The sequence below is a fragment of the Ascaphus truei genome, chromosome 16 (assembly GCF_040206685.1).
Source record: "Ascaphus truei isolate aAscTru1 chromosome 16, aAscTru1.hap1, whole genome shotgun sequence".
In the NCBI taxonomy this organism is placed as follows: Eukaryota; Metazoa; Chordata; class Amphibia; order Anura; family Ascaphidae; genus Ascaphus; species Ascaphus truei.
The window spans coordinates 38,352,478-38,374,658 of record NC_134498.1 but is presented as its reverse complement, the minus strand read 5'-3'; the positions used below and the strand labels follow the sequence as shown (position 1 = coordinate 38,374,658).

The window sequence follows — 22,181 nt, the reverse complement described above, 5'->3', positions numbered from 1 at the left end:
ACCCAGCACAGATGGTATCCCTGCTATATTATAAAAGCCAGTCCTGACTTCCAGCCACTCTGTCGCCTCTGTAGGAAAATGAATATAATTCCTAGCGCGTCTATTGAGTGCATAGAGAAACTGGGTCAAGGCCCGCGAGAATGTAGATTGCGAGACCCCGCCCACTATGCCCACAGTTGTCTGGTATGACGCGGAAGCAAGATAATGTAATGAGCACAGCATTTTAACAAGCCCAGGGACTGCACGACCTCTGGCTGTGAAAAAATCTAAATCCCCCCTTATCTCCTCATAAAGAGCTAAGATTGCTGCTGAACTCAAACGATAGCGACTTACAATCTCCTCCTCACTCATCCCATCTAACAGGGTTCTCTCCCTGTACAGACGCGGACGAGGCACAAGTTGTCTCCTCTGTCTTCTCCTCTGATCTCCTGTCCCTCTACCTGTCCCTCGGCCTGTCCCTCTCCCTGTCCCTGTCGTATCCGCGTCACTGTCACTGTCCCTCGGTGTGTCCCTACCTTGCCCTATATGATTCTCTTGATCATCAAGCATGTCATAGAAAAGAATGTTCCTGCGTCTCCTAAACATTCGCAACATTTTGAAATGAGTAGCTGTGAATGAGCAGGTAATGTGCGTCCTTTAAATAGGTATGTGATGATGTCAGGTGACATAGTAAAATGCAAGGTGTTACATTACCATAATAAAGTACTTCTGTGGCAAGCTGTGTGCACTTGTTGTTCTAAGTATTTGTTGTGTGTATTCTGCAGGGAATGATGATATTTGGCAATGATGTGACGTGAAGCTTTGTACAAAGATTGCTTGCAAATAAATAGTTGCATGTGCAATGCATGTAACACTTGTGAACGCAAGAGTCAGTCATGTAATGAGACAAAAAGGCTGAGATTGACGTGGGAAAAGTTTTGTGTAACATGTGTAATTATCCATGTTATTGTGACATGTTGGCAACAATGAATAGTCGTGTGCATATGCATGCATTTGTGTAAGGAGGATAGTTGGTATAGAATGAGTTTACAAGGTGTCCCAATGATGAATTACTGTACATGTGTGTATAAGTTAGGTTGAAGTGCTTGTAATGCAACGGTTACAATGTAAACATGCAATGTGATTGAGCGTCCAATAAGTGACGTCATGAAAATAGGGAGGACCCAAACGTAGATGTAAACATGAGAATTTAGATGTACATGAAGGTTTAAAGATGCGTGACACATTACAAGCATTGTGTAATGTAAAGGAACATGAATATACGGTGTATGTGTGACATGTGTGACATCATGTAAATAATTGTCGCTGAGTTCAGTAAAATGTGTGATATGATGTGAGATTCTCCTTTAAGAGTGTAGTATAGTATTTTCCCTTGCCACATCATCACATGATGAGTAATGTGACCCGCAAATGCTGAAAACATGTAAAAGTCGAATGTTATGCAAATAAGACACGTCAGCTGTGACACAATGCAGGGAATGCCCCCACACTGTAATGCAAATCCCCCTTGTATTGTGAGCAATGAAACGTAAACAGTACTACTATACTGTTATACGTCCCCGCTCCATTGACTTCCATTGATGTACAGAAGATTTTTTTTTTCTAAGTGCCGTTCCGGCAGCCTTAGCGATCGTTCTCCCGTCCAAACTGCCAACTTTAGTTGGCGGGAGAAATCGGCCATAACATCTCAATTTCGTAGTGCCGATCAGCCCCGATAAGCTGTTTTTTTTTGTTGAATCCAGCCGATTTAAAAAAGTGGCGATCAGTGTCGAAAACAGGCTTATCGGCAGGCGACTGGCCATAACCAAATTATCGGCTCCGAAACCTGGCGATATGAAGCACTTATCGGCGCTTACTGAATCTCAAACCCAATTTTGGCTATAACATGGCCATATTTCCCTTATCAACGCTTACTGCATGAGGCCCTTTATCTGCTGTTTGGTTCCTGGTTGAAAGAATGAGAGCAATGATCTATCAGGTGGTATAATTTGTAATAAACTCTGATGACATTTAATACAACTAGACCACGTAATAAATCAATTTCTGTCACATTGTGAATGCTCAGCTGTTTTTCTTGTCATTTCACAGTTTTTAGGCCAGTGATGTCATTACAGCGATAGAGAGGGCTTTGGAGGAGGAAAAAAACTGATAAATCCATACTGTGTCAGATTATGTAAAAATGATGAGTGCTAAAATATTTCTACTTATCTCTATAGAGCTTCAACAACTCTACACAGTTTTTCCTTCAAACTTCAATACAGACATGTGTGTGTGGTGTGTGTGTGGTGTGTGTGTGGTGTGTGTGTGTACACACACACACACACACACGCGCGCCTCACTCACACGCGCCTCACACACACGCGCCTCACACACACGCGCCTCACACACACGCGCCTCACACACACACGCCTCACACAGCATCTTCAAGCCTGCTACAATCTACAACTCATCAGAATTGTAATGGGCAACAGTAGTAGATGTATTTTTATTCACATTTTTTTTATTCCTATTTAACCAATTTGTGTTTGTTTTTCACATGACTTGTTTATCCATTATTACATCACACGTATTTAATATGTACACTGTACAGATGTATTGGGAGAGAAAAACAATTGTGGAAATGTATTTACTACTGTTCAAAAAAAATTCTCTTCCTGGAGGCTGCATGAAAGGTGGCATAGTAGAGTTATAAAAATTAAAACAGGACCTTCATGCAGTTCTTGTGGGGTAACAGAACCCAGGAGCCAACGCCCAAATGCAATCATGTGAAAAATTGTTCAGTTCCCCATAGGCAAAGTTCAAATAGACTTCTATAGCAACTATTTACAAAGTCACATCCCCTTCCTCTTCTGAAACAAGCTCTGGGCCCCTCTTTGAGCCCTGCCCTTGCTCTAGCAGTGCAACAATTGTATCTAGTGACTGCCTGGTCACATGATCTTTCCCACAGAACTTTGCATCTTTGGTCCTCTTCTGCTGCACTGACAGCCATTTAGTGAACCCCTGAGCTGAATCTTCGCCAATCAGTGACACAGGAGAATGGATCGATTGGCAACTTAGCTAATTACTGATCATTGTGTGGATTGTAATGATGCACATATGAAAGGGGGAAAAATGGCAGCTTGGACTGCTGCTTTAAGGAAGTGGTATATATACATACCGATAATACACTTATGAAAAGGAGCCACAGGTGTGATCCAAGAGGCCAGCAACGCCCATTGCGGCATGTGTAACAACACACACTATGTGTCTACGTCATCGAAAAATGGAACGCATCACCAGTAGCCGTCTGAGTCAAGGTAAGGTAAGAGACCTTGCAGCTCCCCCGGCATTAATTTAAATGCCTTCGGGAAGCGCACAGGGCCTTTGTAAACCCCAGGCCCCCCAGAGGGGGCGCGCCCCCCACTTTGCGCAACGCTTGTATAAAGTAACACAGGTCCAGTGATGGCCTGAAACATTGTGTGTACTCTGATTGTTCACCAATAAAAGACAAGATTAGTAAGTAAAGTGTTATGGAGCAAACATTATGGAATATTTTGGACTCTTAAGTCTATTTGAACTTTGCCTAGGGGGCATAGCATAGTTAGCTACAATTTAGGAATCGGGTCTTAAGTGATTTTGGTCATATAATTCAGGGGTGCACAAAGGTTTTAAACTGCACCCCCCCCCCCCTCCACGCTTGCTTACCTCCTGGCTCGCGCCCCCACCTCCTCCTCTGCTCCGGCATCAAATAATGTTGCGGGGTCATGTGATGTCACGTTGATCCCATGGCAACGTGACGTCACGTGACCCCGCTGCGGCAATCGACGCCGGTTACCATGGCGATGCGTCACCGGTTACCATGGCGACACGTCGCCGAAGACCAGCTAAGAGACGCTGCAGAGGCCTCAAGCGGGCTTCCCCCCCTCCTGCATTTCATTTAAATGCCCTGTGGGAGAGCACGGGATCTCTGTAGCGGCCGCGCCCCCTGGAAATTCTCCCGCCCCCCCACTTTGCGCATCTTTGATATAATGCTTTATCTTCTTATGCCAACAGTAATAGGAATACATTGTATTGATAGCAACTCTTAGCATACTGTACACGACAGGATCAAATCGTAGCGGACAAGTTTTAGGGGCTAATTCTACATACCACAAAACAGCCGTTTGGGTCAATTTAGATCAAAAATCCTTACTGAAGTCAACCGTGATTTTCAGCCCAAACCGTCTCAAACGGTCGCTCAGGCTTTTCTTTACGACAAATTAAATCTAACATTCATTTTGTGGGATTATTAGACCTTTGAGGCTTGGCTAAATGTTTTACAGGGATGCGAAATTGGGGGGGGGGGTGTAACACAAAAAAGTTTGTTATTGTATTTTTCATTGTTTAGCGCATTTCTAGTAAGCACAAATGATTTGATAATCATACTGCAGAGAACTGTGAGCAGGAAAGGAAACTGACGGCTTTTGAAAATGCAGGAGGTTCAGTAAAAAGGTCAGTGATCCTATTCTATCACTGTTTTAACACTAAAGCTCGCAGTTAATTTCCTTTTATTGTTAATATCGATCAGTACTAAAGGTTAACTGTTTAACCTCGCGTGCTTATCTTCTAGCTTAATACAGTATCCCTTTTTTTTTAAAATTCTATATGTATACAATAGACCACAACAATCCATGGTTAAGAAAATAGATTTTCAACACGCATCACTGCGTCACTGCATCACTACATCACTACATCACTGCGTCACTACATCACTACATCACTGCGTCACTGCGTCACTACATCACTACATCACTGCGTCACTGCATCACTGCGTCACTGCGTCACTGCGTCACTACATCACTGCGTCACTGCGTCACTGCGTCACTGCGTCACTACATCACTACATCACTGCGTCACTGCATCACTACGTCACTGCGTCACTGCGTCACTGCATCACTGCATCACTGCATCACTACATCACTGCGTCACTGCGTCACTGCGTCACTACGTCACTGCGTCACTGCATCACTACGTCACTGCGTCACTGCATCACTATTCTTCCTTTTCATCATAATGCATCAGTTGTCATTCCATTTACAAAAGTGTTGGCTCAAGTCCGGTTCCTACCCCTCTTGCTGCACCCAGGGCTCACACTCCAGCATGGTGGAAAAATATGGGTTTGGGCCGTTTTAGAAGAAGCAGAACCCAGAGGAGTTAAGGAAGAATATCACATGTTGTTGTAAAAGTATATTGATATTCTCAGTATAATTAAGAATCACCAATAAACTCATACATCAGGAAAAAAAAGTAATGGCATGCTGGTAAAGTCAGTATTCACTTAAGAAAGGATTGATACCTTTTTGCCCAAATGTTCATGCTACTAAAGAACGTGAGCGGAATCAGGGGCGCCGACAGATTTTCGGTGGCACAGGACTAGAGTTCCGACAGCCCCCCCACCCCCCATGTCGACGGTCTTTCGAGCCCCACTATTTCACACCTATTTCCCCCTCCCCTCTTCCTATGTATTTCTCTCCCCTGCTCACCACTCTTTTCCTCATTCCCTCTCTTACACCCTCACTCACTCCCCCCCCCTCTATAAATGACCCCTCCTCATACTCATACTCATTCCGTCCGCCCCCCTGGCCAAACACCAACAATCCCCCCCACAATAATTACCTCCAGCCCACAAAATACATACAAAAAAACCGACCGCCCCCAAATACAAAAACCCCACCCCCCCCAAATACAAAAACCCCACCCCCCAAATACAAAAATCCACCCCACCACTCAAATACAAAAAAGCCCCACATCCCCAAATACAAAAAGCCCCCCACACTCCAAATACATCAAACCCCCACCCAAAATACAAAAAAGCCCCCCCACGCCCCAAATAAATACAAAAAAAACCACCCCAAAATACGACGCGCGCCGACGTGAGAGAGGCCCTGCGCGGGACAGTGAGGGGGGCCCACAGCTGGGGAGAGCGGGGCTCTTTTCAGCTTCAGGCCTGCCTCTCTCTCACTGTCCCACGCTAAACCTCTTTCTGACTCCGGCACGTGCCGGGCTTCTCTCATGACGGTGTGCGCTGGAGGCTGGACACAGCTTCCTGCGTGCACCAACATCAGAGAGGCCCGATGTGGGACAGTGAGGAGAGGCAGGCTCGCAGCTGGGGAGAACCGGGACACAGCGGCAACAAGAGGACCGGCAGCCGGGCAAAGAAGTCCCGGCTCTCCCCCCTGTTGACGGCCCTGAGGGGATTATACCACCAGGTATCTTCACCCAATTCACTGAATACCATATAGCAGGGTTGACCACCTACAGGCCATGTATTAAGGAAATCCCTGCTTCAGCATAGATGGCTCAGCCATTCACTGAGCCACTGATTGGGCCACCTGTGCTGAAGCAGGGATATCCCTAATAGCGGTAGTGTTGGTGGCCCTTGAGGACTGCAGTTGACCACACCCTGCCATACAATCTCAATATGCGGGTTTAAATGGGTATAACAGTGCGTCCACCGTAGCTGAACCATGCTATTTTATGCCAAATGAACATTAATCACAGCATCAAAGTGGCCCATTCCGGAACATCAAGAATGTTTCACGTGAAAGGTCAAGTCATGCCCAATTATGTGGGACAGAACAAGGTAGCCTCATAGTGGTAATGGAGTGGAAGTAGAAAGAGACAGTGGATCTGTGAAAATGCCATCCTAATCTTCCTAGACACGCATTTTCAAGCATCACCACATGCTCCAACCTATTTATTCAGAGGCAGTGTGGGGTTTTCTTTGACAGCTGAAAATACCAACTCCATATCAGCTTTATTTAGTTATTTGAAAAGTAGCCCAAACCATACTAGTCAAGATAAGAATGCGCCTATCGGGAAGCTTTGGGCAGAAATTGATGGCGATCACGGCCTTTTACTGACGCGCGTTACATGGGGAGAATTATTATAAGAAAGCAGAAGAAAGGAAGCTTCTAATGCAGCATCTGTGCGGCTTTTTTTAATAACATATATAGTTATGTTGGGCCTTATTTGAAATAATTGATCCCCTGGAGCTAAACCATGGCACTCCGAGGGAAGGGGCCTCCTTGTCGGGATATTTCATTTGGAAATTCCCTTATAAGAATTCTTGTCTGGGAGAAATAATGCGTACCGCTGCGCGGAATTGGACATTTGGTAGCAGCCATCTTGCCGCAGCTAAGTTGCCGCCGTTTGGTGGCGGAGGGACCCTTCACCACAACAGGTAAAAAAAAGTAAGCTTTTAAGAGTCCTTAATACAGGGGTAGCCAACTCCAGTGTTCATGGGCCATTAACAGGTCAGGGTTTAAGGATATTCCTGCTTCAGCACAGGTGGCTCAGTCAAAGAGCGTGCTTCAGCACAGGGGGCTCAATCATTGTCTCAGGCTTCGACTGAGCCACTGATTGAGCCCCCTGTGCTGAAGCAGGGATATTATGAACACCTGACATGTTGGTGGTCTTTGAGGGCTGGAGTTGGCCACCCCTGCGTTAAAAAAAAATCTCCACGTGGCACCATTTTAATTGCTTTCAGATGCCTGGCTGCCACACCGTGCAAAAGTGATCTGATTTGGTTAATAAAACGCTGCACGAGAACATGTCTTGTTCGTCTCCAGTGGTTTGAATGTAGCACTTATAACAAATAGAATGAACATTTGTTATAACCAGAGTGGTGCAATAATCCAACTACTGTGCAAATGGTCATTTCTTAAGTAATTTTGCCCCGAGCTGCCTTCATTGTATGCTGTTCTTGTTATATTGAATAAAACACAGTATATTATATGAAAGATTTTTTAACATTTGAGTTTTTAAATGTTTACCAGTGCTGAGCATAGGAACGCTGAATTGGAAGTAGAGAAAAACCATAAAGTCTGTTGTGTAATGTGGAGTTATTTGATATTGCTCTTCTTAGGCCAAAGTAACCTAAGACAAACGTTAGGGGCGTCGGTGTAATGGAAAATCAGGCTCTGTATACACTTCTCTGCCTAGCTATGCACATTTAAAAACAGTTTCTTATATGCAATTCAGCTCTTGAAACACACTCAGTCTTTTACACTCAACAAGTGTCCAGGCATCCATGTTAAAATGGACAAGAAGCAAAAGCTGACACTGTGTGTTCATTTGGATGTCATTACCCAGAATCCCTGGCGGCAGTGGACACAGGAGATAATGGTGAAAAGCAGGGTTAGAGACCTGTCTGAGACATGTGAAAGTGCTCACAAGTGGTGTTTTTGCTCACCAACAAAGGAAATCATAATTCTTGTGTAACACTGTTCTGGATTTAGCCTCGTTGTAGGAGTTTACCCTGTTGATAGACTTGTCCGACGGAAACTATATTTTTATAGTTATATAATATAAGGCATTTCCTTCAATTTGAGTCGTAATGGACAAGTGGTCAGGTTTTCAGGATATCCCTGTTTCAGCATAGTCTTTGAGCCAGTGATTGCACCACCTGTGCTGAAGCGGGGATATCTTAAAAACCTGACCTGTTGGTAGCTCTTAAGGACAGGAGTTGGCTACCCCTGTGATGTACCGTTGTCTCTCACATCTTTCCATGTTGATATTTGCTGTATGTATATTACTTTAAAAAAAAAAAAAATTGTTGAATGACTTCCCAAGGCACATAACAAGTAGATTTCAGAATCCAAGAATAACATAACATTTTGGGTCACGGAATGGAAGGACAGAAAATATACTGTTACGCACCACTGCTTCCCCTTCCTGATTTCTCATCGCCTTACAAATGACTACACATCTTCCCAAGATCATTCAGTGGTAAAAGCCAAGGGAAGAGCAGCATCCCCCCCCCCCCCTATGTGCAACACATAATCACTACTTCTCACGTCCTGGTGGATCACGGAAGTGAAGGAAATTAAAATGAGTAATGAAAATGGCACAGGGGTTAAAAGTCAGAAAAGAACATTGATTTCTTCCCACGCCCATTACATCATTTCTCCGGCCCACTTCCATGCTCCCCGTGATTACCCTTGGGGACAAAACGTGACAATATACAGAGCAACTCCTCCCCCCCCCCCCCCCCCCCCGGATTCACCACATTATGATTGGAATATGAAACACTGAAATGAATGCAGGTACACAAATGACCGTTTAGTGTTTGAGATAACTGGATGCCCAGCTTTTTAACTCCAGTATATGTTTGAATTGGACTATTTGGAAAGTGCCAACATTCTACAACCTACAAGCGGCGTCAACTGCTGTATGATAAAACAATGCTTGGTGAAATATTTTAGGGTGGTTCCCCCCAATGTGGTAGTTGATATGAATGTATATTTTTATATGTGTGCATTCATATGGTACCAACCTCACAGTGATGGAACTAGCATATGTGCAGGTGACTCGGACTCACCACCGTTAAAGGCCAATCCTCCACGGGCTAGACCACTGTTCTAGCACTTATTTTAGCAGGCTGAACAGCGTTCCGTCATTTCTAAAGGCCCCCATCTCTCCACACCCCCTCGCTGAGCCCTAATTGTGGTGTGGGGTCGCACCCGGCGGCAGAGAGAACCCACCTAGGTGGTCCTAACATGGACGTTAGGCCTCAACAAAAGTTGGGCCCCAACTTCCGCAATCACTGCCTGGGTGGGCTGTCTCCGTCCCTGCCATGGCACCCGCGCCACAGATAAGACCCCGGCGGGAAAGGGGGACTTTTTTTTTAAACCTGTGCCTAGTTCTGCCCCTGCGACCGTGTATGATTTGCTTCACAGAACCGATGTTGGAATACAGGGAGTTATAGAAGCACATCAGGAAAAGCAATGTCTGCCCAAACAGCTTAAACATGTAATATCCAATAAGTGTGTCTGGCAGTTTTAAGCAATTGTAGGCTTTGTTCAACTTTGGTAGGTTTTCTATATCTTTAATTTCATAATACGCTGCTTGAAATTCCATATTGTATTGCTCTGAAATATGCAAATCTGAAATATGTAAATATTGGCACTACAGGGCAGATAAGTACATTAACAAGTAATCAAATGCATTACATGCTTTGCCATCCAGTTTACGACTGACCCACGAAAATAATAAACCCCATCTCTCCAACATGCTGCATTGCAGTATCTCTTTATGCCTTTGCCACGCAGAAAAATGCTTATACCTTATTGCAGGGTTTAAGGTAGAGATGTAGACATTCAATTAGTTGCTAACCCCAGCTTCTACTGACATACTGTGAATCAGTGATGCAAAATAATGACATAATCTTATTTAATTGGGCAAATATAATACATTTTCTTAGAAAGACACTGTTGATGTGAAACGATGTGGATTCAAAAGATTAGAATACTGTGTTTACTCTCTGCAATATTGTGTTTAATTTGGCCACCATGGATCAAAACAATTGATCTGATCTAAAAATACAATGTATCTATGATCTTCAATCATGTACACTAGGTATCAAGCAATAACATAGCAGTAAATTCACTTAAAATGTGTTATGAAAGTGTAGAATGACAGGAAGGGTTATATAGTGCAATTGAATGTAGAACTTAAAACGCGAGAGTCAGAAGTAAGAGGGCAAGAGGCAATATGCATGACCTGAAGAGCCACAAACAGCAATAACAAAACAACATCAGAAACCAAAAGAACATTTGAAAAGGCATGCAGACATAGGAGACCCCGGGTACATTTCAGGAAGTACAGTATGTGCAACTTAACGGAGATCTCATATTTTTAGCTTGTCTTAAGTAAGCAAAATCAATACTTAATTTTCACAGGGATGATTACTGCTGATTTATCAGTTCGTTTATTTTATGCGCCTCTACGGTTCTGTAAGTCTTACTAAAAGTGGCAAAGAGAAGGAGAAAAACTGGAAGAGCACTACAGTAGGTATCAAAAAAGTAGAAAGGAGGGTGCGTATCCATACCTTGAGAAAGCGCTCTGTGAAGCGTGAAGCGTTGGTAGGGCTCTCCATTGCCCTGTTTTTCCATGACCAATAAATAATCTTTTTATGGGATACGCACCTTCCTTTCTACTTTTTTGATACCTACAGTAGTGCTCTTCCAGTTTTTCTCCTTCTCTACTAGCCTACCCCTTGGACGGAAGCACACCTGGGGACCCCTCACCTTTGGATAGCATGGACTGTGCAGCACTCAGAGTGAGTCAATCGCTTGCTACATGTTTTCCTGTTCGGGACTTTATTTAGACAATTGGTACGTTATAGGGTGTTATTATTCTCAATCTTCCTGTGTTATTGTTTACAACAGCGTCACTTATTAGTGAGCTTACCATCCGGGACTGCAACCCAGTACCTGTCTTCTATCAAGTTTATGTTTAGGGGTCCCCCCTACAAGTATCTGGTTATTCATTCATTCATTTATCCTACTGTTGGGGTCTTTAGCATTACGCAGTCACATGGTCTAAAAGTGGCAAAGAGCATAAGGAATATGGAATGTAATTATTAAACCAGTGGTGGATTTTAGAGCTGAGTTTGCATTGGCAAAGGAACTTGTGCTGGGTATTACAGGTTACATACAGGGGTGCTCAACTCCAGTCCTCAAGACCCCCCAACAGGTCAGGTTTTCAGGATATCCCAGCTTCAGCACAGGTGGCTCAATCAGTGACTGTGTCACTGATTGAGCCACCTGTGCTGAAGCTGGGACATCCTTCAAACCTGACCTATTGGGGTGTCGTGAGGACGGGATTTGAGCACCCCTGGGTTATCACATGCTTAGTGATCAGTTTCTCTGATTGCAGCTTGATCACACTACTCCTCTTCATAGAGTTTATTAAATAATTATATTGAGCCAAACAAAATGATATCGAATAATGTTGGATCTGTTCAAATGCATGCATATGCAGTTTACTCTTTACAGTCAGCATAATATATTTAAATACTTTAAATTGTCTATGGGTGATATAATATAATGTACATAATGTATATTAACTCATTGTAAACCTAGTGCATTAACCATTGTACTAAACCCAGTAACTACCGGATTGTTAGAAAAGGTTTGATTTTCTAGTTTCCTAAAGAGGAAGATATAATGATATGTGCTATAAATATACATTCTGCTTTGATCCAATGGCATGGATGAAATTATATGCAAAAATCCAACAGATTTTCTTCACGTTTTAATAAATGATGATTATTATTTTTTAAATAAAACCAAAAAATATTATTATTTTTTTTTCCAGCATGTAGTATTTTTATTTGACTACCGTATTATTATTTGTACGGTGAAAAACATTGCATTGCTTTGGAAAAATACATATTGGAAGGGCACCCACTTATGAATTTGGCATGCACATTTTTGTCTTCATTTAGCTCTCATTAAGTAATATTAATGGATATGTGTAAAGGGCAAATAGATTATGTGCGAAATGAGACATCCTCTCCTAATTCTGAGTACCTCCAGTATATTCTCAGTATTGTTTATTGGAGATTATGTTACAGACCAGCGTACATTTTCCTGAAGTGCCAGGTTCCGGAAAAGTAGAGTCCTGATGACCAGAATTTCTGCAGCACAGGTTTGTGTATTTGGAAAACACACACAAATCTTGGTCAGGCCAGTAAGACCGCTGCCAATAAAAAAGGGGGTTTCATAAGCCTGTAAATCTGTGTTTTCCGGCCACTTAAACCTCAGTAGATACATTTTCAGAATATTTAATCCCTCCCCCCCCCATTTTCTATTATACATAAATGAAGAATAGCACCGATTTGTGTATTTGGAGCTGGTTGTGCTGAACATTGCAAAATATATAGCATTAATTACCAGGAACTCTTTCTAGGGTATTTTTCATGCCATGACATTTAAGCAAAAATTATGTGTTGGCGCCCTCTACCCTTGGCAACTAGAAAAGCAACATAGCTCGGAAAGCTGTGCAACATTTATTTATCTAGGGCAGTGGTTTCACTTTCCAACCTTATATTGGTTAAGGAACCCTATAATTATATTGTGAAATTCTGTGGAATTGCATCCTTCTCGAATAGCGCGCCTGAGATCAGATGCATTGTAAGTAACCCCAACCCTCTCTAATAGCACGCCTGAGATCAGATGCATTGTAAGTAACCCTAACCCTCTCTAATAGCGCATCTGAGATCAGATGCATTGTAAGGAACCCCAACCCTCTCTAATAGCGCGTCTGAGATCAGATGCATTATAAGGAATCCCAACCCTCTCTAATAGTGCATCTGAGATCAGATGCAGTTTGACGAACCCCAACCCTCTCTAATAGCGCGTCTGAGATCAGATGCATTGTAAGGAACCCCAACCCTCTCTAATAGCGCATCTGAGATCAGATGCATTGTAAGGAACCCAACCCTCTCTAATAGCGTGTCTGAGATCAGATGCATTGTAAGGAACCCCAACCCTCTCTAATAGCGCGTCTGAGATCAGATGCATTGTAAGGAACCCAACCCTCTCTAATAGCGCGTCTGAGATCAGATGCATTGTAAGGAACCCAACCCTCTCTAATAGCGCGTCTGAGATCAGATGCATTGTAAGGAACCCCAACCCTCTCTAATAGCGCATCTGAGATCAGATGCATTGTAAGGAACCCCAACCCTCTCTAATAGCGCGTCTGAGATCAGATGCATTATAAGGAATCCCAACCCTCTCTAATAGTGCATCTGAGATCAGATGCAGTTTGACGAACCCCAACCCTCTCTAATAGCGCGTCTGAGATCAGATGCAGTGTGAGGAACCCCAACCCTCTCTAATAGCGCGTCTGAGATCAGATGCATTGTAAGGAACCCCAACCCTCTCTAATAGCGCGTCTGAGATCAGATGCATTGTGAGGAACCCCAACACTAATAGAGTCCTAGCACAGGTATCCCAAACATATATCATAATATCACACCCTCTGTAGATAATAGATTGAAAACATACATACACAAGCAACTTACTTGATACCAGATGCCCCTGATGCGTCCTCTATGTGCTGTTATTCCGAGGTGTGGATCAGTGAAGATGAAAAGCCAAACCGTCGTAGAAATGACAGGGCTTTGTCATTCCTACTACTGCTGAGATGATGGTGACCTCATGAATAGAAAAGGCCAAAAAGCCTCAGTGCGACATGCACCATGACAAATTATACAGTTAAATACCTAGCAATCCAAATCCGCCATTGGACACAATCCAGACGGCTTCTCACAAATCAGATCTGCGGATTTCACAATCCGTAAATGGTTTGTTAAAAATCCGCACGTGGATTCATCCGTGGAGAGATATCACCCCCCCCCCCCTGCGGATTGATCCGTGTACAGATTTTTAACAATCCGTCCACGGTTTTCCGAATCGCTCTTTCTAAGATAAAATACCAAATCTGAGACTGCGGATTTCCCTTTTTGAGACACCTTCACATCAACGAGTTGTCACTTCTGACGCCTGAGGGAGTAGTATATACAGACCTTTATCTCTTTATGAAGTCTCCTCTTTTTATTTTTTCTTCTTTTATCTCTCACGTCCCAGGACTAATATCTAAAACGTTGCAGGCTCGGGGCTGTTTTAAATAGGTGACTGTGGCCTTCAGTAGGGAAAGTCTGGCTTGACCAAAACCAACATTGTGGATTGTGGATGAGGAACAAGCAGTGGTGTTCCTGGAGAGGGTGACGGTACATGTATGCATGTGCCCACGGAATTGGAAAGCGTAGACCTGTCCTAAGTTCATAATGTCTTCGCCATGTCCTGGCACGATCCCACTCATCATTTAAAGCTGCAGTTCAGTCTTTTTTTTTTAAATTATTTTTTTTTTACTTCAATAGTTTCATGTGGGCAATCTCTAATTACCTAAAGAACTGCATAGCTGGCGGTCAATTCGTTCTCCGTCTATTGATCGGCAAAGTTTGGTGACATCTTTAAATATGGGGAATGTAAATCGTTGCTATAGGAACAAGCATGCTTGTTAAAATAGAATACAAGAAAATTGGTCTTTCAAAGTTGTTGTTTTTTAAAACAGAAAATGCTAAAGGTATTTTTTCTCACTACCGAACTGATTTATTAAAAAAAACCCACACATGCAGGATATTGCATGAACTGCAGCTTTAAACAGCCTACCTACAAAATAAAACATTTCATTTGCAACAATGATGTCATTTTCAGAATAAGAAATATCACAATCCTATGTTAGTTTTCCCCAAAAACGTGGGTATTTTCAATGCGTCCACTAAATTTACCTGCTAAATGTTGTTGATGCTGGTTGAACATTTTTTTCTTTTCATTGTTATTTGTAATTTTTTTTAAATTTTTTTACGTCTTTCCGTTTTAATAGCGTGCAAAGCGGCCACCAAATTATTTGTATCACAAATGTTTTCTAGAAAGGATTAATATTGTGCTCCACGCTGATAGATAACTAATGCCGTTATAAAATCAGTGTTGCTTATATGGCCATAAAATACAATAAAGTGAATTACAGACCCGTGGAAATGTTATGTTAATACTATGCCGCACTAAGTGTTTGAAAAACAAACTTGTTTTTTAGCCGTAATATACTAAAAAGATCACATACCCAACCTATGCTATAGCTTTGTTCGTTCAAAGTCAGTATAACCAAACTCACACTGTTGAGACCCAAAATGTTGAAATAGCTGTCTGTGAGTAGGGTTACAGGCTTTGCACTTCTTTAACCCAGGCTATGCCGAAAAGCTGTGTAATGCAGCGGGAATCAGCTTACAGAGCTCCATGTTTAAATGGATTTTCAGCAAAAGGTATCACTGTGTGCTCATTTGCATGTCATTTCCCAGAATCCCTTGCTGCAGCAGCAGCACTGTATGCTAGGAGATAGTGGGGGGTGTGGGGGGGGGGGGGGGAAGCCGGGTTGCAGACCTGTCTGGGACATGTGAATGTGCTCACACGTGGTACTTTCATTCTAGCAGCAATGCATAACCGTTTTTTTTTTTTTTTTCCTTCTTCAAAGAGATGATTAGATGCTCGTATTCGGCTCTAACTTCAGTTCATTTTGTTATGTGGTGACCACAGTTCTGGATGACGCCCCCCCTGACACACAGGAATACATTATGTTACGGCAAGACTCCATCCAGTCTGCGGAACTAAAGAAAAAAGGGTCCCCCTTTCGTGCTAAGTGTCACGAAATCTTCTGCTGCCCTCTGAAGCAAGTTCACCACAAAGAAAACACAGAGCCCGAAGGTTTGTGCATCGTGGATCCATGTTTTGTTCGTTTTTTTCTATTCCTTTCTATAGATATATATATTTTTTTGGCTGTCCGTGTCCCTATTTTGTGCTGTGTGTTCTCAGCCGATGTCCACGTCGACACGGAGAGCGTTACTCGCTTCATATCACCTCCCACTGCTTGCCTGTTAATGTCCTATACCACGGGTGGCCAACTCCAGTCCTCGTGGGCCACCAACAGGTCAGGTTTTCAGGATATCCCTGCTTCAGCACAGGCCTGTGCTGAAGCAGGGATATACTGAAAACCTGACCAGTTGGTGGTCCTTGAGGACTGGAGTTTGCCACCCTTGTCGTATAAGGTCTACAAAAGGGACACTTATATTAAGCATGGATGAGCATCATATATACATATTTAATAAAAAGGCAAAATGACTTGGCTTTTTCCAAATGGAACATTTGTATTTCTGCGGTTCGCATCATCACACCGCCCTCTTTGGCTGCTAAAGGTGCTTGCTACTTTACATACAGCATTTATCCGTCTGTTTATTCTACCAATATTTTGAATAATGCACTTTTTTTTTTTTTGGAGGAATGGCACTTACAAACAAATGATCCTTTCCACCCCATAAGGCTTTTGCACTTGCTATATAAAAAATATATATATATTTAAAAGCGTCGGAGAAGTAAAATAGGAATGCGTATGCAATGCACGCTTGGCTACATTGGAAATGAATGAAACGCATGCATATGGATTGTGACTCTTACACTAGATTGTTTTTCTTTGCAGGCACAATAAAGGTTTGGAATCATTTATTGTTATATCAAATAATGTACTCATTACTAACATACAGCCATGTATAATATTGTTTTTTCATTAATAACATTTAGCCATGTATGGATGTTACAAAAAGGTTTTCTATTATACTTCTAGTTTAGTCACAAAAGCTAGATTTGGGGGGGGGGGGGATAATAGTTATATTTTCTGTTCATTATATTGTCATTGAATTGTGAAATTCCAATTAGCATCTTGTTACATTTGTGCAATTATCCTGCAGGGAAATAACTCATGATGTTAATCGGTGCTGTCCCATGGATTTATACTGGATCCTAAATTGATCAATGAAGCCTTACAATTATCAGGCGCCATGTCGCAACTATCTTGTCTAAAACTACAGTGTATTAATTGATAAGTATCAATGTGAAAATCAATATTTGACTTTAAGTGAAAGCGAAACCACTTCCACTGTACATAAAAATGAAAAACTACTTATATTGATAGTGTAAGTTAAAAGCTTCGAAGTCATTTGTTAGATGTAAAGGCGTTTATTAGTCACATTCGCATAGATATTATTTAAAAAGCCTTCTACTACAGCTACTCAATGCTGGAAATCCCATACAGTAACATGGAAGTGTTGTAGGACATAAAGACTTGTTATAGTACAATCTGTAACACTTATGCTGTTGCACTCCCGATTATGTAAGTGCTAATGTAAGGGTGGCCAAATCCAGTCCTCGTGGACCACCAGCAGGTCAAGTTTTAAGGCTATCCCTGCGTCAGCCTTAAATAGCCTTAAAACCTGACCTGTTGGTGGCCTTTGAGGACTGGATTTGGCCACGGCCACCTCTGTCCTAATGAATCGTTGCCAAATTCTAGAAGTACGGACATTAAGTTCATTAAATACTTGTGCCATTATCTTGATTAGAGATGCGCGTCCTTCGCATGAGGTCACGAAGCATACACAATACGCCCTTTTTGTTTTTTAAAGTCGCAAAACGAGCAGCGGCTCAGTCAGGGTTCGCAGACCACTGGCCAAGCATTAAATCGGGGTGCATTGGAATTTCGGGTATATGCTAATTTGCTAAATGCTCTAAAATGTCTAGATCTGCTTGCTAAAATGTTTACAATTGCGGGATTCACTGAAAGAGGCAATCCAATCCGGCGATCGTTTATTCTGATTTTTTTTTTGTTTTTGTTTAACATAGGATTGAAGCAGGGTGTCCCCAGAGATGAACCGCATTAATTCAGCTCCGGGCTTCTTCGCGAGATACTTACCGCCCTCGGGGGCGCCGGTAGCCACTCTGCTCGGCTAGCAGGGTTCACGTCATGGCGGAGTTTCAAAGCTCCCGCGCCCCGCGGGCCAATAGGAAGCCGTGACGTCATCAGGTTAGTCTTCCTATTGGCCCGCGTGATGCGGGAGCTTTAAACCTTGCTGAGATACCGGGCACCCCCTTTGGGAGGTCTGTATCTCGGGAAGTAGGAAGGCCCCAGAGCTCAAATGAATGGGGTTCAGCTTCATAGACCCCCTGCTTCAAACCTATGTTTACAAACAGTAATACAAAAAAAAAAAGCATGAATTGCCCCTTTAATGCTAAGACAATATGGGGCAGGCAAACACATCATGTTTTGCTGACTGACAATACAGAATTTCATTGAAAGATTACTACATTGACAACATTATTTGTTAGCACCTTCAGACTTGGCAAAAAGTTTTGCAGGGAATCTAATTTTGGGTGTAATGTTTTATTTATTTTTTTTAACTGTTTTGCACATCTTTAATCAACATGTTGAACTCGGTAGTGTTATTATTTATTTATTTATTTATTTATTTATAAAATGTTTTACCAGGAAGTAATACATTGAGAGTTACCTCTCGTTTTCAAGTATGTCCTGGGCACAGAGTAAAACAAATAATACATGGTTACAAGTACAGTTACATAAATGAACAGGGTATACATTATATACAAGACATTGCGTGCACAGTTAAAGAAAATATATATTATGGGCGTATGAAACAGTTACAGACCAGATTAAAGTGTGAGACAGCCTTAGATTTGAAAGAACTTAAGCTGGTGGTGGATATGAGAGTCTCTGGTAGGTTGTTCCAGTTTTGGGGTGCACGGAAGGAGAAGGAGGAACGTCCGGGTACTTAGTTGAGCCTTGGGACCATGAATAGTCTTTTGGAGTCTGATCTCAGGTGATAGGTGCTGCATGTGGTAAGGGTGAGGAGCTTGTTCAGGTAGCTGGGTAGCTTGCCCAGAAAGTATTTGAGGGTGAGACAGGAAAGGTGAAATTTGCGCCTAGACTCTAGTGATGACCAATCTAGTTCTTTGAGCATTTCGCAGTGATGTGTGTTGTAGTTGCATTGGAGAACAAAACGACAAATCGAATTGTAGAGGGTGTCAAGTTTACTAAGGTGGGTTTGAGGAGCCGAGCCATATACTATGTCTCCATAGTCAATAATTGGCATTAGCATCTGCTGTGCAATACGCTTTCTGACCAGGAGACTTAGGGAGGATTTGTTCCTGTAAAGTACTGTACCCCTAGTTTGGCATAGGTCTTGGTTGTCAGGGTATCAATGTGCATCCCGAATGTTAAGTGGGAGTCAAACCATAAGCCCAGGTATTTAAAACTAGTGACAGGTGTTAGGGTGGTGTTAGCGTTGGTTCTAATCAGGAGCTCAGTTACTGGAAGCTTTACAAATTTAGTCTTGGTCCCAAATACCATTGTTACAGTCTTGTCAGTGTTTAAAAACAGTTTGTTTTGGGAAATCCAGTTTTCGAGTCTCAAAAAGTCAGACTGAAGTATGTGTTGAAGGTCAGAGAGGCTATGGCTGTGTGCATATAGGATTGTGTCATCTGCATACATGTGTATTGAGGCTTCCTTACAAGCTGTGGGAAGATCATTAATGAACACTGAGAAGAGTAGGGGCCCCAGAACAGAGCCTTGCGGGACACCACAGGTGATATCCAGGGGGTTGGAGTTAGAGCCTGAGATGGACACATGTTGGGATCTTCCTGATAGGTAGGACTGAAACCAGTTTAAAGCATGTTTCCCTATTCCAGAGCTCTGGAGTTTGTTAAGCAGAATAACATGATCAACTGTGTCAAAAGCCTTTGCAAAATCTAGGAATACTGCACCAGTGAGTTGTCCCCGTTCCATTCCACACTGGATTTCATTGCAAACTTTTAGCAGGGTAGTTACGGTGGAGTGTTTGGGACGAAACCCAGACTAGAATTGGCTAGGGAAATTTGTCTTGGTGTAGAAATCGCTTAATTGGGAGTGGACACATTTTTCCATAACTTTGGATAGAATTGGGAGAAGTGAGATTGGCCTGTAGTTTGAGACAGTGTTTTTGTCCCCACTTTTGAAGATTGGGACAACTCTGGCAGTTTTCCAGGTCTTAGGGATATGGCCTGCAGACAGGATAGAGTTGACTATGGACGCAATTGGTTTGGCAATGGCTGGGGCACCAAGTCGTAGGAACCTAGATTGTAGTAAGTCGGATCCACATTGGCTGCTTAGTTTTAGTTTGAGGAGCGCTTGTGTAATCTCCTCTTCAGATACTGGGCTAAATTGAAAATTGTGGGCAGTGTTGGGAGGGGGTGGGACTGTAGGGGTACACCCAGGATGAGATTCATGTTTGGGGTTTGTGCTGCGTTTCGCTAATAAGTTAGTGGCACACCCCACAAAGTAATCATTGAATGCATTTGCAATGTCAGTGGGGTTTGTCGGAGTAATATCCCCCTTAGTGATATTACTTGGTTGTTGATGGTTAGGAGGCTGGAATATATTGGTATATCATCAGACTGTAAGTGGCTTTTATTGGGCAGTAGCCTCTATTAACCTCCAGCCAGCACAACTCGGTGTACCTTAGAACAGCTAAATACAATAATTCAATTACTGTCACAACACTCGGCTTCTGCTATAAACCAGTATTATCGTCACATCCGTGCCGTTTGGAAACAAAAGAAGCCTCTGCAATGTTATATTGCCGTTTGATATACTGCTGTGTCATAAAAACTGAACTCAAAGAAGCACAGCTCATGGACGCACTGCTACAAACGTTCATTCTACTGAATGGCTATTCATACACGCTCTTAGGTCTCAGCGAAAGCTTAAGGGTAGGTCCAGTAGAGATGGGGTGCTCAACTCTAGTATTCAAGACACAACAACAGGTCAGGTTTTAAGGATATCCCTGCTTCAGCAGAGGAGGCTCAATCAGTCCCTGCTTCAGCACAAGTGGCTCAATCAGAGGACTGAGCCTCAAATTGCGTCACCTGTGCAGAAGCTGGGATGTCCTTTAAACCACCCGACCTGTTGGAGGGGGCTTGAGGACTGGTGTTGAGCACCCCTGCTGTAGGCAATACATTCATTATACTGTGGCTATGGCAGAGATGTACCCAAGTTTATTTTTTATTTATTTTTATTAATATAAATGTTTAATTACTTGACTCATAATAAAAAAGTATTATCAGTGTTCTTGTCTTTCCACTTGGAAATGTTACTGTAAGATATTAATAAAAATGGAACAACGGTCGGCACGTATTGGAAATGCCATTGGAAGATTTCCTGTTGTGTTTACATACGAAAATAAGAATAAAGATAATTAACTGATACGCTGTACATTTTTTAAATATACCTACTGGCCACAGTTTTGATGTTCACATCATTAACCCATTAAGGAAAAACACTACAAGTTAAGTTAGTATATTGCACATGCATTTGAGACACTACGGATCGTTGAAAATGTACTAAATATAAAGATTTGAATCATTACTGCTGTGCTGTCGGCACGTATAGTTATTTATATAGCGCACACAGTGTACGCAGCGGCTTGCCACAATTACAACACAAGTACAAACAATGGGGATAAGGTCAGGAAGTAAATGAGAACATAAACCAAAGGGAGATCCTGCCCCGAGGAGTTACCAATCTAAGTGGTATACAATCCCTCCTCTCAGGCAGGCCCACACACCCTGGGCCTGGGACACTTGTCCTGGCTGTCCCCCCCCTGTCGGCGGCCCTCCTCTCAGGTAGCACAGATGATGTTAAACCACCAAACACCTAAATCTAATTTGCCATTAAACGTGTGTTTCATATCTGTTGCCATTAATCCCACTATTAACTTCACCGAAAGCTACATTATACATCCCCAAAGGCTGTAGCAAAGAGATCATTGTTCTCTTTTTTTTTTTTTTTTTTTAGGTTAGATTAGTAATCTGCATTTATTATCAGAGAAAATGCACGTTTCATGATTTTATGTCTATTCCTGCAATAGCATTTTCTGGATAATGCTTACTCATGCCTTCTCTACTAAAATAATCATTTAGTCCAGGGAAATGTAATTG

At 42.5% G+C, this 22,181-nt stretch overlaps 1 protein-coding gene across 5 annotated transcripts in view; it reads left to right on the top strand.

Moving 5' to 3' along the window:
* The window catches only part of FGF13 (fibroblast growth factor 13), a 247,662-nt gene that overhangs the window by 131,343 nt on the left and 94,138 nt on the right, over positions 1 to 22,181 (top strand). For 2 of the 5 annotated variants that reach the window (XM_075573244.1, XM_075573247.1), the window contains exon 3: positions 15,903 to 16,070. The exons of 1 other annotated variant lie outside the window; for it this stretch is intronic. In XM_075573244.1, coding sequence (XP_075429359.1) covers positions 15,903 to 16,070 — 168 coding nt within the window. Of the gene's footprint in view, positions 1 to 15,840; positions 16,071 to 22,181 lie in introns of all 5 variants that reach the window. 2 more of the 5 variants (XM_075573241.1, XM_075573242.1) reach the window with 1 other exon arrangement.